At 37.7% G+C, this 19,312-nt stretch overlaps 2 protein-coding genes across 11 annotated transcripts in view; one reads left to right on the forward strand and one right to left on the reverse strand.

Moving 5' to 3' along the window:
- NLE1 (notchless homolog 1) overlaps positions 1–19,312 on the reverse strand; it is a 350,374-nt gene that overhangs the window by 217,470 nt on the left and 113,592 nt on the right. The gene's annotated exons all lie outside the window — the stretch shown is intronic.
- Positions 1–19,312, forward strand: part of AP2B1 (adaptor related protein complex 2 subunit beta 1) — a 133,556-nt gene that overhangs the window by 66,782 nt on the left and 47,462 nt on the right. For 9 of the 10 annotated variants that reach the window (XM_012786598.2, XM_012786517.3, XM_012786442.3 and 6 more), the window contains 3 exons: positions 3,700–3,959; positions 7,142–7,334; positions 19,050–19,091. In XM_012786598.2, coding sequence (XP_012642052.1) covers positions 3,700–3,959; positions 7,142–7,334; positions 19,050–19,091 — 495 coding nt within the window. The remainder of the gene's footprint in view (positions 1–3,699; positions 3,960–7,141; positions 7,335–19,049; positions 19,092–19,312) is intronic. The other variant, XM_012786992.3, reaches the window with a different exon arrangement.

Consider the following 19,312-nt stretch of genomic DNA (forward strand, 5'->3'; position numbering starts at 1 on the left):
CTCCTCTCCTCTCCTCTCCTCTCCTCTCCTCTCCTCTCCTCTCCTCTCCTCTCCTCTCCTCTCCTCTCCTTTCTCCTCTCCTCTCCTCTCCTCTCCTCTCCTCTCCTCTCCTCTCCTCTCCTCTCCTCTCCTCTCCTCTCCTCTCCTCTCCTCTCCTTTCCCCTTTCCTTTCCCCTTTCCTTTCCCCTTTCCTTTCCCCTTTCCCCTTTCCTTTCCCCTTTCCCCTTTCCTTTCCCCTTTCCCCTTTCCCCTTTCCTTTCCCCTTTCCCCTTTCCCCTTTCCTTTCCCCTTTCCTTTCCCCTTTCCCCTTTCCTTTCCCCTTTCCCCTTTCCTTTCCCCTTTCTTTTCCCCTTTCCTTTCTCCTTTCCTTTCCTCTGTCCTGTCCTTTCCTGTCCTGTCCTTTCCTTTCCTGTCCTGTCCTTTCTCCTGTCCTTTCCCCTTTCCTTTTCCTTTTCCTTTTTCTTTTTTTGAGACAGAGTCTCACTCTGTTGCCCAGGCTAGAGTGCCATGGCATCAGCTTAGCTCACAGCAACCTCAAACTCTTGGGTCAAGTGATCCTCCTGCCTCAGCCTCCCAAATAGCTGGGACTACAGGCATGCATCACTATGCCTGGCTAATTTTTTCTATGTATTTTTAGTTGTCAAATTAATTTCTTTCTATTTTTAATAGAGACGGGGTCTCTCTCTTGCTCAGGCTGGTCTTGAACTCCTGAGCTCAAATGATCCACCCACCCTCCCAGAGTGCTAGGATTACAGGCGTGAGCCACCATGCCTGGCCAGAAATTTTTCTTTTTGGTCATTTGGTTAAATATATGCTTGACATATGAGAGAAATAATTTGAAGTAATAAGTATTTTTAATGAGTATATTATTATACCATGTAGTATAAAGTTTAATACCTTTAACAATATTACTAGTCCATAAAGACATACTGAATTTTCTGAGTTAATAAGACAAATGCAGTGTTTATTTTAATAGTGTAATAAAAAGCATAATTTGTCTATAAATTTTAAATGACATGTGCTTTGGGAACTGAATATATAGATTAAAATTTTAAGCTTTTAATTTGTATATCAAAAAGTGTGGAGGCGGAGTGTTGTTTTTCTGACCTAATATTTTGAGAAACTTGTATTCTGCTCTTTTAAAAAAATCAAATTATTTTTGTTTTATAATGTTAAACTTTGTTTTCAAATGAAGATCTAAGTGAGGAGGTTTAGGCTATTATTTATAAACAGGAACAAATTACTTGTCACCCCTCATGAAACTAAACAGAACCAGCTAAAGTGTATATGATTATTACTGTTTTTTAAACCTGGCATTTCAAATACTAGAGACATTTTGCTATGATATCTATCTATCTTCTTATATATGTAAGAAGAAGGATAATGCAACCTATGAATGTGATAAAGATTATCTTTAAGTTTTCTATCTTAATGGTCTGTTAGCTTGCTGTATTGCAGCGTTCATTATGCTTTTAGTCTTTAACCAGCAATCCATTATGAGTGCAAATTAAACAATGTATGACTAAGAAAACCCATTTAAAACAATGTAGTCAAAACCATCAGGATGACTGCTGATATTGAGCTGAATGATAAGTACCTTAAGTGGCTAAATCATGAACCAATTCATCTGTTCACTTAGAAATTCATGTAGAAGCCCCCAAATTGTCCTAATTTAAATTAAAATTTTTTTTTTCTTTTCGAGTCAGGACAGGATCTCATTCTGTTGCCCAGACTAGAGTGTAATGGTGTCATCATAGCTCATTGCAACCTCAAACTCTTGGGCTCAAGCAGTCCTCCTGCCTCAGCTTCCCAAGTGGGATTACAGGTGTATATGATCGCACCTGGCTAATTTTTTTACTTTTTGCAGAGTTGGAGTCTCACTATGTTACTCAGACTGAGAAAATATTTTTGATTGTGTATGAAGTTTTAAATACAGAAATTGAAACAGAAACATATTGTTGCCTTTAATAATATGATGCCATTAGAACAACTTGTGCATAAGTAAATGCTATTGTATAGACATACTCTAAAAGGTAGATACCAGGATATTTATCACCACTTTGTAATGATCACAAAAATAATAAGTAAAAGGTAGGAAGACAGGATGAAAGAGGATGAAACAATCTAAATGTTCATCAGTGGGGGCTAGTATTAAATAAATAATGGTGCAATGAGGCATTACAGTGGAAAACTGCAGCTGTGTGTGTCAATATAGAAACCAACTTCGGAACAGTGTATATAATATGAGACTGGTTTTGTATAAAATAAATGTATGCGTGTTGGAGAGATGTCTGGACAGATAAATACCACACTAATAGTCATGGCTATTTGGGGGATGGGGGATTGAGATGGGGAGGAGTTGGCTAATTGGTGGATATTTTTTTTAAATTACACACTTAAAAATTGTGATGTGGTGTTGGTAATAATTTTTTTTTTTTTTTTAGCCATGAACATCTATAAAATTATTTAAAAACCACCACAACAAAAAACAAAACCACTAAATTGGAAGTGCTTCCTTTTGGAAGCACTTAGTTATGTGCTTTTAATAGTTTTTGGTTATTTAGATAATAGTACCTCTCATACCATATTGAAATAATTAATATTCTGTGAGCTCCTTAAAGCCAGGCACCATGTGTTGTTATCTCTTTATTTCCAGGGCCTAGTCAGTGTCTCTATAGGAGATACTTAACAAATATTTGAAAGAAGAAAGAAGGTATGGGTGAAATATATATAAGATATAACGTGTTATAAATAATCCCACTAATATATATAGCAGTTTTTAAAACCATGAGTTTTGGCCGGGCGTGGTAGCTCACGCCTGTAATCCTAGCACTCTGGGAGGCCGAGGCGGGCGGATTGCTCAAGGTCAGGAGTTCGAAACCAGCCTGAGCAAGAGCGAGACCCCGTCTCTACTATAAATAGAAATAAATTAATTGGCCAACTAATATATATAGAAAAAAAAATTAGCCAGGCATGGTGGCGCATGCCTGTAGTCCCAGCTACTCGGGAGGCTGAGGCAGGAGGATCACTTGAGCCCAGGAGATTGAGGTTGCTGTGAGCTAGGCTAACACCACGGCACTCACTCTAGCCTGGGCAACAAAGCGAGATTCGTAACTTTGCTTTGAATTTGAGTCTTAGGACCAGCCTATCTCATTTTATATTTAAATTCCTTGAAACATTAGACATTATAGAATTATGACTGTATAAAAATTATATTGAGTCTAAATGAAATACCTTCTTTTTTTTTTTTTGAGACAGAGTCTCTCTTTGTTGCCCAGGCTAGAGTGAGTGCCATGGCGTCAGCCCAGCTCACAGCAACCTCAAACTCCTGGGCTCAAGCAATCCTGCTGCCTCAGCCTCCCAAGTAGCTGGGACTACAGGCATGCGCCACCATGCCTGGCTAATTTTTTCTATATATATTAGTTGGCCAATTAATTTATTTCTATTTATAGTAGAGACGGGGTCTCGCTCTTGCTCAGGCTGGTTTGGAACTCCTGACCCTGAGCAATCTGCCCGCCTCGGCCTCCCAGAGTGCTAGGATTACAGGCATGAGCCACTGTGCCCGGCCTGAAATACCTTCTTAATAGCCAATCTGCATGAATCACTGTAGGATTTGGCTTGATAATAAGTCCAGCAGTTTGGATTTCTGTATGGAGAACTCTTCCATCTAACCCTTTCTTGCTTTTGCCTTTTCATTAGGATTCTGATAATCCTGACCTTCGAGACCGGGGTTATATTTATTGGCGCCTTCTCTCAACTGACCCTGTCACGGCCAAAGAAGTAGTCTTGTCTGAGAAGCCACTGATCTCTGAGGAGACAGACCTTATTGAGCCAACCCTGCTGGATGAGCTAATCTGCCACATTGGTTCTTTGGCCTCTGTGTACCACAAGCCCCCCAATGCTTTTGTAGAAGGAAGTCATGGAATCCATCGCAAACACTTGCCAATTCATCATGGAAGGTAAGCAGGTGTGAACTAGGTTTGACTCTTTGTTTAGAGTTGGTCTTCTTCATACTTTTATAGCCTGGAAAAGAACTTGCTGTGCATTTTACAAACCTACTATTAATACTATATTTTCCTGAGAACTCTATCTGAATACCAGTGACCACACATACAAGGGCTGAAAGGCTCCTCTGTATTCCAATCTAGGAGTACAATTTTTAGAAAATTTTGGTGAATAAGACCTTCTAAATTGATAGAGTTTGAAAGGTGCTTAAGTTTACAGTAAGAAGAAGCTAGAAATATTCCCAGAATTGAAAACTTAGGAAAAAGCCTGTATGTACATTTCTGTCTCTATGCTTTACTGTAACTCTGGTTGAGGCTTATGGATAAAGTTAGCAATTGCTAATTTTTCTTATTCTGTAAAGCTATTAATGAAATAATATTTGCAGGATCATTTTATAAAAACAGCCTAAATTCTGTGTGGACATAGTTTTTACCCAATTATATTGATCGTATCAGTAAGGAAATAGTGATAAACAGGCTCTCAGGTAACATGGAGCTCTTGCTTTGTAGCTATCTTAAAATTTTAATTAGGAAGAAGTATCTGATTCCTTCATTGATCATAATAAACCTTAAATGTAAGTAGAATTTGCTCCCAGAGAAGTTAGAATAATTGGGCTTCCATTAATGGTACAATTCTTGTACCATTGTCTAATGTGTATTATTGTTTAAGTGGTTCATGAGTGGCCAGAGCGTAGGATTTATTGCTTTACAAATTGGTGTAGTCAGTATTTTGGGCTCTATTTAAACAGACTGTGGGCATAATCAAACAGAATGGAAAGGGCAGCACCCAAGAAAATGATTACTAATTTTTTGTGGCCTGTAATTGAATTTTTGGTTTTAGGGCAGGTACTATGATTTTAACCTAAAAGAGACATGTAGTTTCACAAGGATTAAGCCTTATAATCAGTTACGGTGTTTCTCCTTGTAGGCAAGCGTGTTCAACGTTGTGTAGATACAACTGTTTTACTTCTAAGAATTTCTCTCAGTCTTTGCTTCAAGTTTTGATATAGATATGCATTTTCTGTTGAAACTTGCCTCTGTAACCGTCTTTACGTACCATGCCTTCTCTCCGGATAATTTTTGATCCTCAAATGGGAGGGAGAAATGAAACAAATCAATAAACAGAAACAACCCTTTCTTAAGCACAAGAAAAGAAACAGCATTTAAACAAAAAGAGACACAGTCTCTTAACATAAGATCTTTATCTGAGTAATAGCCTTTAATTTGTTAACTTAACAGTTCCTTATGTGGTTCCTTTTTGGATAACCTCCTTTAGTCCATTTGTACATGTTTTGTGTTTTTAAAAGGAAATACAAATATAGAAAAAAATCCCCTTTGAGATAAATAGTAATGATATGCTGCAAATGGCATGTCTATAATAGTATTGACATTACTTAGCTCTCTTCTGCAGCATAAGGTTAAGTGATATGAAATGAACACTTTAAAACTTTATTCTGCCTCTTCTAGAGATTTAAAATGCTTCACTAGGTCTTTTAAAGTCACTTGGGAAAGAGAGAAGTGCTTTTTACTTGGGTATTACTTACTGTGCTTATACTTGTCAGCTTCTCTATGAGGGTGAGGTGGTAAACAGTTGTCTAATTTGGAAAATCTCAACTTTTTAAAAATATTGCTTTGATGACCATTTTATAGTTATTTCCCATGAGTTCACAATGGGAAATGTTTTCATATTTCTCATATTTTCTGTTTAGGAAGAATGTACCCTAATGATATATCATGTTCTTAACTTGTAGAATCTACAGGATTATTTACTTCTTTTCATCTAACTCACTTTATCTTCTCATAAGAAAAATATGTGCATTGATACCTATTCTATCTTCTGTTTAGAGGTACTGATAAATGCATGTGTTCTGTTACATTTTCTAAATGGCACATGTCATAAGACCTTCTCCCATGTCTCTTAAGAAGTTCTTAATTCTAATGTTCTTAATTTTAATGAAGTCCAATTTATCATTTTTTTTCTTTCATGGTTAGTGCCTTTTGTTGAAACTATTATTTATTCCAAAGTTGTAAAGGGTGCTAGGTTTTCAACTAGGTTTTACTCTTCACATTTATGTCTGATTTATCTCAATTTTTCTTTATGTTGTGAGGTATAGGAGTCAGGGTTCAGTTTTTCCCCATATAGCTAGCTATCCAGTTGACCCAGTACCACTTATGAAAAAGATATTCATTTCTCCTGCTAGTCCTTTTAATATCTCTTGGAACTCACCAGTTTGTTTTTGTTTTTACAGCTTGTTGGGCTTTTATTATTACACATATAGTTGTAATTACAAAATAGTTGATGATAGTAGCAGTTTAGGTTACTCTTAGCTGATCTTCATGTCCATTCTCCCAATTTCAGTTCATTATACATACAGCTGCTAGAATGATGTTATTTTTAGTTTTTGTTCTTTGTTTAATAAATAAATTCTGTATTTCCTAGCATATCAAAAATTAACTCTCCAGACTGATTATCTAAGTTCCTCTTCCCTGATCCTCTCTTCCCCAAAATCTTACCATTCACAATCTCTATTCCTGCCAGTGTAACTTTTTTGCCACCCCTAAAGTCAAATTATTCATTTTTGTGCCTTTGCCTCCCCCTCTCTTTGGAGGTCTCTCTCTGGTAGTTCCTCATAAGACCATTCTGAGAAGCTTTTAGAATCAGCACCCCCGGTTTTCTTTTCCTTCTCTCCTATACCGTTAGTATGCAGACACACAATACTTGTTGCTGCTGTTACATAGTAAATTTGCTTTTCAGTCATTTTGTAAATGCTGATTTTTTTGTTAGTGCATAAGTTATTTGAGGGTAGGAATCATATATTTCCCCTTATAGTTTCTACAGAGAACCATGGAATGCTTCTTACAGTGTTCCCTCATAGATACTCAGTTAAAATTGACTGACTGATGAGGTTACATAATGTAATTTGTTTTCATTTTAACAACTGTGTTTTGATGAGAGCTAGAATTGCTGTGACCTCTTCATGAACATGAACCTCAAAAGGTTATAAAATAAGAGGATTTTTTCCTCTTCTGTTTTATATTAGTTAGTTATATATTTGGCATCCATTTGTTGCCTTATTGTTATATCGTAGATGAAACTGACTTTTTTCTTTTCTCCTCTTGTGTCCATGTGACAACAGCACTGATGCAGGTGACAGCCCTGTTGGTACCACCACTGCTACCAACCTGGAACAGCCTCAGGTTATCCCCTCTCAAGGTGACCTTCTGGGGGATCTTTTAAACCTTGACCTTGGTCCCCCAGTCAATGTGCCACAGGTATCCTCCATGCAGATGGGAGCAGTGGATCTCTTGGGAGGAGGACTAGATAGTCTGGTAAGTATCTTTTTGCCCCCTTCCTTTTGGTTTATTTTCAGTTCTTGGTATGCTAGAGAACTTTAAATTATTCAGCTTTGTAGAACTAGACCTTTCCTTGTTGAGCAGTAATGTCCTTTGATAAAGGACAGGATTATTTGTCTTTAGAAAGTTAATTATACTGTTGATCATCGGTAATAGGGTATATCTACAAGCATATGGGATTATTTTATTTTCCTGCCTCTAAATAGAGCTTTTGATATTTAACCAACCTATTGTTTAGGAACCTTAGTGTTTATTGTCCTTTCCAGAGTTCATTATTGCTGCTGCTGCTTAACTGTGGATAACCCCCTATTTTTGACCCAAACAGCATTAAAGAGGTCTTGTACAGATCATCCTATTCTGAGGCTTTCAACCTTTGCCTTTTTAAATTTTGTTGACTTATGCCCTAATTCTGAAAGGTTTCTAGGCAGCCATTTGAGCCATTTTTGTACAAAATGTACTTTATTACAGTTGGGAAGGACTGCTTGATTGGTTCTTTTTTCCCCTTCCTCCTCCACCTGTTCTACCCTGTTATACTTCCAATTTAATTAGCTTCCAGGATTCTAACACTAAAAGGCTCCAAAGTCCAGAATATCTGTGATATGTGCCACCAATGGGAACCAAGATTATTTTCTGTTGCTGTCCAAGATAAATGAGAAATATTAAGGATGACCATCAATCTGTGGAGAGAAGGCCAGAAATAACAGGTCTCATCACATGACTCCCTGCAAACTAGGTACTTGACTGTGGTGGAATTAGGTGCTCTTTGAGCTAGACACTTGCAAATAAGATGTTTGTCAACCTGATGATTATAAAGGTGCTCAAGAATGATTTATATCTCAACATCACTGGAAGGCAGATATCATAGATATGAAAATATATGTCATCACAGATGATACAAAACAACCTTGCTTTCTGCTACATATACTTTATGAAGAGTAGTGTGTCTGGGGTTTATGCCAGCCAGTGCAGATATATTTCCTTGTTTGCTGGCAGAGAGTCTAAAAGGAATTAGGGTTATAGTCATATGTCTGTGGGGTTGTACATTTTACTAATGGAAAATCAGTGCTTCAAGAATCTATATGTTGACCAAGCTGTGGACTGCAGCTTAATATATTGACACAAGTGAGCTCTCCTGTTGTCTTTCTTGGGAATATAAGCAAATACTTTACATATTCATATCTTTAATGAATGGGATTTACTGATTGGATAAGCAGAATAGCTTCCTCATATGATCATTCTGCACTGCTGTATAGCCTCCTTATGAATATTTAAATATCCACAGAGGCTCCCAAAAGTCCCTTGTGAAATTAAAATAGCTCTTCCTTTTCTGTTGACACATCAGCCACAAGTTAAATATTGCAGCTGTCTCAAGTTATGCCATAACAACTCTACTTACTACTTTCCCTGGTAGCTTACTACAAGATAGACTCATTGAACCCAAGAGTGAAAAAGAAACTAAATTTGAAGGATGGAGGAGAGAAAGAGGCCCTGCATTTTGATGTTGACAGGCCCAGAATTCTACATTCTTGTTTCTTGACTCATTTTAGCATAGAAACAAAGAGACATGTTATTTCCACTTGACTTTTTGTTAGCTTTTGCCTACCCCCAAACCAATGAATTTGTCCTTATATTTTACATAGGTATCCAGTTATCTATTAGAATTCTGATAAGTTTTGCTTCAGATAGGATAGTTGTTAGAACTGCTTGGATTATATTTAATAGTAGTCAAAGTCACACACAGACGTTTTCCCTTTTTCTTTTTCTGTGAGGGATATTGTTTTTTGGGAGAGGAAGTAAGTTTTTCCAGTTGGATTTCTAAATATTATACAGGCTTTGCTAGGTAGGCCCAATTATGTTATTGTATAACTCTAAATTTTTACCTTTTCCTGATTTTGGGATTTAAATGATATCCTTGGTGGTATAACCCCCAGAAAGTGTTTACAGTACAATTTTCTTCTCCTTATTCTGAGATATAAACATATCCCAGAAATCAAAATGAGAAGGAATAAAAGCCCTTATTTTTGCTTTGGATCTGTATGTGGTTAAATATATATTCACTCAAAGAACCCAGATTCCTTTTATAAGAACATGGCAAGGAAGGCCCAAATCTGGCTGTGTGGAAGATGAGTTTCTAAGGCAGCAGTGGACCATGCCACTTTTAAAGTGCTTTCATTGTTAAATTATCTAATTTAAAGAGGAAAATAACCCTCAGTGTTGTCACTTTATATAGATAGTGCCATTTTTGAATGCATCCTTGTCTTAAAGTAGCACTTCTCACAACAAACTATAATATGCATGTGAATCTCCTAGAGATTTTGTACAAGAGACATTGATTTAATTGGTCTGGGGTGAGACCTGGGAGTCTGCATTTTTAACAGGCTCCCAGGTAATGCTGAAGCTACTGGTCCATGGGACCACATTTTGCATAGAATATCTGTGACCATCTGTGACCACTTCAGTATGGTCTTTCAAGTATAGCTGCCTAGGTACTCAGATGCCTTTTTCTCTTGACTTTAGTAGTAAACACAATCCTGGAAAGAGGGCTCCCCCCCTACCTCACATTAGTTGAGAGAGGGCAAGAAACTTGTGAAATTATTTTGTTAAAGCTCTTTCTTTTGCTCTCTAGGAAAAATAGTGTTGCTAGGAATGGTAGAATGTGACCCAAACGCCTATTTAAAATATGGCCAGCGTTAAAATTGTGTGGTGGTTTGGCAACAGTATTTAGATTAGCTCAATGATCATTTCAGGAAGGCTATCAACCAGGCCTCTAGACTGCAGGGTTTCTAAGAGAACCTCACCCATAGAGGTCAGTGGTGTGCTGCTAATGAAATATTGCCTGGCAGTTACTAACTTCGATGATTCTCAACTCTAGCTGCACTATTAGTCCCATATTAGTACCATAAAAAAAATACTGTCAGTACTTGCGTCCAAGAGCAGTTTAACAAAACTTCCGGGAGGCAAGACCTAGACCTATTTTTAAAATGTTACCTAGATTACTTTAATTTTGCAGCTGGGGTTGAGAACACGGAGTCAAATAAAATTCTAAGTAGAGTTAAGTGGAGATATTCAAAGCTGATCTCTAAGCCAAGACAGTGACTTTTATAAAATAATTATATTCTGGAGAGCCTCTTTGGCCCCTCCTACAAAAACAGGCATCTCTGACTTCACATTTGTTCTTCCCGACCCAGGATATTTTTGCATTATGATTTTCTGTCAGGTGATCCACCCTATCAGAAGTTAGCGCAAGACGAATTTGACCAATTTAGATGTAGTTGCTCGGTCCCAGGATCTTTTTTTACCCTTGCTTACTTTCCATAATTGGAGACTGAAAATTGAGGACATTTTATATTTTGGACTGTCTAACCATTTTCTGTTCCTCTGACTTAAAACTTGATAGTCATCAGAGGATGTTTTTATCCTTTTTTCATAGCCTGGTGTTTCTGCCATTAGATCTTGTGCTATTTCGTCTTCTTTTATTATCATACTTATGCACTATTGAGATTTAGTGTATTGTGACCTTTTTCTAAAGCCATCATATTCCAGAAGTTCTTATCAATTTATTATTATTATTTGCCATAACATATCTGAAGCCTCCAGCCTTCTTTCCTCAATACTAGCGACTTGTAATATCTGTGATTCTTAAATCAAAGAGGAGAGTGGGGTGGGCATATTGCTGTGCCTCCCAGATGATTGATTCTTATATGCTTTTTAAAAGGAGGCAGTCACTTTTGGAAATCATTGATTTAGGCAGAGATTTAAAGATGGAATTCCTCTTCATCAAGGGCTTGAATCGAGTGGATTTCCTGCTACTTTTTATTCTCCTTATCGGAACATCCCATCCTTATTTTTTGCTTGCCCTTCAGCATATTCTCTTTTGCTTGTACTCTACAGATAGTTTCTTCTGTCTGTTAGTATAAACTTGACTGTTGCCTTGATGTGGAGTGAATTCAAGTAATGTAACTTACGTTGTTAATCTGTTCTACATGTAGAACTTGGTAGTATACTATTTAGGTGTAGGCTTGCGATAGTAGTTATTTGGGCTTTTTTTGTTTCTTTTAGAAGCCATATATGTGGGGTGGGGGTTGGTTTCTTTTTATGCCTCTGACACTTAATCTAAGGTTCCTGGGTAGTGTGATTTTTCTCACAGTGCAAATCCTTCTGGTTTAGTATAATGTGGGAGATGACCTGATGCCCATGTGTATAACTCTTGCATACGTGTTAGGTGCTCATGAGTCTGACATCTGTGAGAATCACTGAAATAATAAACAAATCTCAATTATTTGTTGCCTTTACTTCTAGTCTGTCAACAGAGGCCTTGGCTAAATTACAGCCTTCTGTTCATGCAGGATGCTATGCATTATTCTTTTAGACAAATGGTGTTATTGTGTATCAAAAATGGAAAGAAAGCATTATCCAGAGTGCCCTTTCTCTATACTGATGAGGGATTTCTTACTGGAGAAATGTCCTCTGTGTGCCCAGCTGGAGTAGCGTGGAATATAGGAGCAACTGCCTTTTCTTGGCTCCCAGTGTACTATTTTCAAAACCTCCTGCTCTGTTTCTTGCAGGTTTTTACCTTTCAGGTATTTAGTCATGAGCTATTTATTATAGTTTTGAGTTTTTTAACCTACAGGAAATCCATCATATATACTAGTTTTGCATCTTCATTTTTCTTCTGTTGGAGGAGGGTCACAGTGATTTAAGAGCTTAGTTTTTAGAGTTTGCATTGTGTGACGAGACGTTTGTAAGTTGTTACCCAGTTTTGCCCAGTAAATTTTTTAGCATAGCTTCTGTAACTACTGTCTTTTTATCAATGCATAGGTTTAGTGAAGGCTGGACTCAGGCAATTTTGGGAATAAGTAATTTTTTTTAGGGCCAGTTTCTGTGCTGGAACCTTTATAATTTCTAATCCTCAAAGAAACTCACCAGGGTAGTTGATATTGGGCTCCTTTTTACAGAAAAATGAATGTCACATAATAATTAGTTGCAGAGTTAGGATTTGAACTGAGGACTTCTTCAAAACTTCAAAGGTTATACACTTTCTGCTCCTGTGATTCCTCCAGTTTGTTTGTTATTGTCACCTTCTAGAATAAAGGCCAGTTTCACCTAACTTTGGTCCTTCTCAGACTGGGATACACAGCAGAGTACAAGGTACATTTGAAGCTGCAAGACAAACATGACTCATTCATTGTCTTGTAGTGTCAGCCTTACTTGATGGTAAGTAATGTAAACACAGAATAAACACAGTGTTATGGCCTAGAATGTAAAATTGCGCCACATTTAAGACAGAATACATGGCTTGCTTGCCCTGGGCGGCTCCATGCTGTACTTCCCAGGTGCCCTATGTGTATGAGCTGGGGCTAGTATGTCCCTAGGATGCACATGAAAGTTTGACAAGGATTATAAAAGTGTATTCATTTATGAAAAGAGAAACTGGATAAGTTCATGCACCTTTCTTGCAGTAAAAGGAACAAAGATTGTTCATCTTATCCTTCTTTAAGTAGAGCCCAAAATCTCATCTTCCCATCTGTTTGGCAGTGAGCTGTGATAAAGCACTCATACATTCCAGGCAATTAAATAATGTGCAGGCATTCTTCTGAAAATTTGCTATCAAAACCACTCAATTAATAGATGTCCTCTCTCTAGAAAGGGTTTTGGCCTGGGTGTGTGGGAGGGGGTTCATTTTTTTCCCCCAGTTGGTTCTATTCGTATGTGTTGGCAATGTTGACGCAGATACTGTGCTCTAGGCCAGTTGGTAAACAGTTTTGTCAGTCATCTGTCCTTTTGGTGAGAATTTTCTCCAATAAAGTGATTGATTTCAAAATTGTTCCCCAAGAAATATTGCCAAGAGCCCTACTTATATGATTACTAGAACATTTATTCATTCAATAAATAAATATTTCAGTGCTTAGGTATGTCAGGCTCTATTCTATATATTAGGCATATAGTTGTGAATGAAACAGTTCTTAAAAGCTTGCATTCTAGAGGGAGAAGACAAATAATAAATATGAATATAATGAGGTAGCAAATGCTGTGAAGGAAAGTGAGGCAGGATACAGAGGTTCTCCTGTGGATGTTCACTATATCCAACATTGACTGTTGACTTGTCTGACCTAAGAGACCCATGGTGGCCATTCTAAGGACTTTTTGTCCCACATCAGGAAGTATTCTGTTATATCCACCTGCTTTTTACTGATAGAAACCTTTTTCCCTTCAAGTTAAGGAATCTTCTGATGGTTTTATATAATTTCAACTCACTTATGCTATTCCATATCAAGTCTGTGCTCAGCCATCAGTTTAATAGCTTTTGCATGGTTATAGTCTTTTCACCAATTTGATTAGTTACATTTTATGATGCTGTTTTAAAATAGCTTTTTGAAGATCACATTAAAATTTGCAGCTTAGCTGAAAACCATACTTTTACCTACAAGATGCTGTGTGCCATAATTCAAACTCTGATTTTAAAAAACACAGATTGATGTTTTTGACACCAATAGGATTTTAACAACAGTAAGTTGTATCGTTTGTGATAGGAATCATTGTGTACTATTTTTTGAATCATTCTATTGACTCCTGAATAACAGAGCTGTTGGTAAGCTATATGACTTGGAACATTCCTTAGATTCCCTTCAATTGAATTAATTCTGGAAAGCATTAAATAAAAGAAATGATAGCTCTAGACAAGAGCATAGAGCTTATGATCTGTACCTCCAATTAAGAGAATGTCTCGAGATATCCAGACAGCTCCACAATTTTAGAAGCAAATAGATGTACTTTGGACCGATCAGACATACCATAAAGGTGCTAACCCATATCAGTCATTGTGATAATTTGTGGGATTTTTTTTGTTCTCAGTGGTTATCTCAGTTAATATTTCTTTATAAAAAATTGTTTTTCTTTTCTTTCTTTGAGTCAGGCAGACTTGTTCCGTTATAGAACCTCTGTCTTAAGTTTTCTTTCTGTATTTCTGCTATTGTAGCATATTGCCATTGGATGAGAATGTTTTCTTTTGTATCTGTAGCTGAAGTAGAGTCTATGTATAGGCTCAGCTCTAGAACTTTGGGCTCTACCTGCTCTGCTGCAGAGCTCATGTAACCATGCTTAAATCCCTTTAGCGTATAAGTTACAGTAAGTCACCACAAAATCACTGCTTTCCATCCTGTTACTGAATTAATAGTGCAACAACACATTATTGTGTCATTCAACATAAACTGAGTCCCATTCAGCATTACTTCAGACATAGTAAAGTGACCATTCTTTGGCAATAGCCAAATATTAGTATCATTTTCAGTGCCTTTTAATACTATAGCTACTGTTGTTAAGGACTACTATGATTGGAAACTGTGGGAAACTCTACCACTAGCAGAATATTTGGACTTGGGTATCAGCTACAGCCCTTTAAGAAAATTCCTGCTCAGTTTTCAGCATTTGAAGTAAGTCTTTTCCAGTAATTGGAGTTTTTCCTCTTTACTCCTGTATCCTGATTTACAGTTGGCATATAGTTGACATTATTTTCTTCATGGAGAAAATGGCAGCCTCAGTAAGGCAATCCTGGGAACAATGGGAAGTAGACACCTCCCAGAGACACTTAAAACACAGTGTCTGGATACCTAAGATTAGGATCAAATCCATGCCCTGTAACACCTATTCCTTTTCACTCCTGGCTCCCACCAGCTACTGGATAACAGATATCACTCTGAATTTTACAAGTCCTAGTTTGATTGATTTTGTAGTCTATCTCATATGTATGGGCTTGGAGTATTTCCAAACATATGAACCTAACTCCAAAAAATGCTAGCAACAGAACTGAAATGGTTAATGTCTAGTACCAGCTGATATGCGGCAACTTTCCTGAGTATTCGTTCAGCTTTCCCTCCTTCCCTCTTTCCTTTCCTTCCTTCCTTCCCCTCCTTCCCTCCTGATTAATATCTGCTTTATCCTGATTGTCACTTGTAGATAGGAGAAGCCACTCACTGGATAATTGGCTTCCATCCTTGCTGACATCTCCCTATTAGTCACTCATACCCATCATCGTGCTGTCACCTTGCCCTGTTTTCAAGAAGAGGATCACCTCCTTTAGAATCTTTTGCAGTCAAGAGGAAAGATGCTGAATAAAGTCTAAATAGTCTTGGTAGTTAGAAAATGCACAGTATTGAAATTGTTCTTTCCCTTTGCTCTCTGGACATAACACAATTAGGTGAACCTTTATATCATTGGCTAAGACAATATTCACACAATAGTCAAAGATGAAAAGAATGAAATCTAAGAAAATAAGGGGTATACATAAGTTTTATTTCCTTTGGTCTAAGCACCACCAGTGAGTATCTTTTCTCAGTGGCATTTATTGAATTTAGCATATTTGGTAAAACTGCTCTTTCCTTTCATATGTGTTTTTACTTGTCTGTCATTGAGTGCCAACCAGGTCCATTAAGAGTTCTCTTTTCAGCTTGGATTGTAAATCTAGCCAGAAGGGGGAGAATGGTTAGGAGAATGGGTAAGCCCATCAGAAAGTCATAAAACAACATCATATCAGGACAAATGAGGTGTTTTGTAGAGCCCCTTCATGGCTTTTGTATTTAGCCTTTCCCTTCCTTTGTTAGAAAGTGGTTTTCTCTCTCTTCAGATTCGTTTTATTCAGAAGTAAGCTCCAAAGTCATTTCTGCACAGATGAATCTTGTCTGACTCCAACATAATTCATTCTCTGACTCAGTGGTTTTTTTTTTTTTTTGTTTTGTTTTTTTGTTTTTTTTGAGACAGAGTCTCGCTTTGTTGTCCAGGCTAGAGTGAGTGCCGTGGCGTCAGCCTAGCTCACAGCAACCTCAAACTCCTGGGCTCGAGCGATCCTTCTGCCTCAGCCTCCCGAGTAGCTGGGACTACAGGCATGAGCCACCATGCCCGGCTAATTTTTTTTTTATATATATATATCAGTTGGCCAATTAATTTCTTTCTATTTATAGTAGAGACGGGGTCTCGCTCTTGCTCAGGCTGGTTTTGAACTCCTGACCTTGAGCAATCCGCCCGCCTCGGCCTCCCAAGAGCTAGGATTACAGGCGTGATGACTCAGTGTTTTTAACCTTATCTGTATACTAGAATCAACCGGGGGAGCTTTTCAAAATTCTGATGCCGGGGCTACACCTCAGAACAATTAAATTACTATATCTTGGGGTGAGACTTAGGTATCAGTGTATTTTAAAGCACTCCTCCCCATTGATTGATTGCTTGGATATTCAAGGTTGAAACCATAGTTACTGGAACATAATTGAAATAGTTATTGTTTGTCTTAGAAAGTTTAAGATTAGTCTAAGAAACCTCTAGGTTCTTATGAAGGGAAAATCAAAGATCTCCTATAATCAGACTGCCTTTTGCAAACTTGTTTCACATGAGTACTTTTTTTAAACATATCTACCCTGGTCTCCACTCTCATTAGACCACTCATTCTTCTTGATCAGGCTTTCTCAGCCTTTGTTCATGCTATCTGAGAAATGACCGTGCCCCATTTTTGCTTTTTATGATTTTTCCCATTATAATCCTACACTAACCTCCTTGAAGCTTCTCTTTATTATCTTTCAGCCAAAAGGAGGTTCTTCCCTTCAGAACTTTGTTTTTTTGCTTTAGTATATTCCACATGGTTTTGCATTCATGTTTGATTTCTCCTGCCAGTTTGCAAAGCCTGATTCTTATTTATCTATATAGTCTGCTCATTGGCATCTTTACATCCCCTGTAATGCCTTGCATTCAGTAAATGTTATATAAGTGTTTGTTTGAATAAAAGGAATTTCATGCTTTTCAGATGTCATGCTGCAGATGTGTGCCATTATAAAACCAAAGAGAAAGCAGATGTGTAGTCTTTTCTATTTGCTTTTACACTTTTCCAGTTATTCAAATTCTTGGTTAGGATGACTTTTTTATTTAAGTATGTGATTTCCATCCCATGTCCAGCCATTAAGTAGTCTTCAGGGAACTGATTCTGAAAATGTTGGCTCTGTGGTTGGAGTGGCTTGTAGTTTAGTGCAGAGCATGCTTGCTAATGCCAGTTATGAAGCACCTGCCAGGGTTATTTTCTGTCCTGTTTAAATAGACTTTGGTGGTATTTTTGAATATTTAAGATTTATTTTTAAATTTTGAAATTGCCATTTTATATACTACCACTCTGTTCATTGAGAAGATAAATCCCATCTCAAATCCTAAAGATGCAGTATAATTTTGTCTTTTAACACAACTACAGCAATCTCCAGCTTTCCATAGACAACAAAGGAAAGTGTTTTTAGAGCAGACAAGGCATTTGATGATCCAAGGAGGTGTTTTATATGCACAGTGAGAACTAGGGAAGAAGAAAATGTCGAACTGTAGCTCCAAAAAAGTAATTTTTGCTTTTTAAACAGTGCCATTAGTTGTGTTTATATGTGTTTAACATATCCTTTTTTTTTTTTTTTTTTTTTTTTTGAGACAGAGTCTCACTTTGTTGCCCAGGCTAGAGTGACTGCCGTGGCATCAGCCTAGCTCACAGCAACCTCAAACTCCTGGGCTCAAGTGATCCTTCTGCCTCAGCCTCCCGAGTAGCTGGGACTACAGGCATGTGCCACCATGCCTGGCTAATTTTTTCTATATATATTAGTTGGCCGATTAATTTATTTCTATTTATAGTAGAGACGGGGTCTTGCTGTTACTCAGGCTGCTTTTGAACTCCTGACCTTGAGCAGTCCGCCTGCCTCGGCCTCCCAGAGGGCTAGGATTACAGGCGTGAGCCACCGCGCCTGGCCAGTTTAACATATCTTACATGCTAGCTATTTTCAACTTCAGCTCTTCTTTAATCATGACTGACTTCAGGGTGAATTATATCTCTAAGTTTCTAAAGACAATAAAGGAAAGTGTTTTTAGAGCATGGCATTTGATGATTCAAGGGGGGTCTCAGGACCCTGAGAAAAAAAGAAGGACTAAGACCATGTGGAATTATTTTCCTGTCAGCTAGCTAATTCAATTAGTCTGATTCTCTAATGCTTAGCATCCTTTTAAATGATCTACTCGAAATAAATCACAGTATTTCTCCTTAGTGATAATGCTGTGAGACAGATTTGAAGCATTGCATGCCTCCTCACTTCTTCCCCAGGTAGGATATCTTTCTTTCCCAGCTGTTTTCTTTCTTATGAATGTTCTAAACTCTAAAAATCACTTTTGCTTCACCTGTAAATTTTGAAGCTTAAAATTGCAGTTCAATACTCGTTTGGTTCCCACCTTTCAGTAGGGCAGCAGACTTTGTAGGTCAAGGTACATTTTAGTTTTTCTTTGGCTTTTCCTCCCCGCCACCTTAAATTTCTTATAAAGAAAAAATAAAATATATTGAAAACATTGTTGCTTGGGGATAGAGCTTCTTAGAATATCTAAACTCTTTAAATCTTGTTTGGGTTTGTGCCTGTGTAACCAAGTGGAAAGTGTGGATCTGGAACATCCCAGAGGTGTCCCAGCTCCATCTTCTTTCCAAGTTTTCTCAAAACCCATACACCATCACTGCCACCACTTGGTTCCCCTAATACACATTTCTTTGCAATCTAGAATTTCTTTAGGCTTTGGGAGACAACTTGAATGGCATGTATTTCCAGCAACTTGGTAGAACAATTTACAGGTTCTATATGGGCATCTAGTACTTAGCTAAATGAACTCTACCTCTCTCTCCTCTCTCTCCTTTCTCTCTTTCAGCTTGGCAGTGACCTTGGCGGGGGCATTGGAGGAAGTCCGGCAGTAAGTGCCATCCATTTTTTTCACCATGGGAAGCGCTGCCCCGTTTGATGCCTTTCCTATGTACACATTATCAGACCAGCCACTGCTACTATCTAGAACTGCACACCAAAACCTCTATTACAGTATATGAGGAGTAGAAAGTAGTATAGGGTTACTTGGAATCTTTGGGATCATGTACCACATGTGTTAGGGACATCTTGAGGGATTAGTACTCTGGTGCC

The sequence above is a fragment of the Microcebus murinus genome, chromosome 18, assembly GCF_040939455.1.
Source record: "Microcebus murinus isolate Inina chromosome 18, M.murinus_Inina_mat1.0, whole genome shotgun sequence".
In the NCBI taxonomy this organism is placed as follows: Eukaryota; Metazoa; Chordata; class Mammalia; order Primates; family Cheirogaleidae; genus Microcebus; species Microcebus murinus.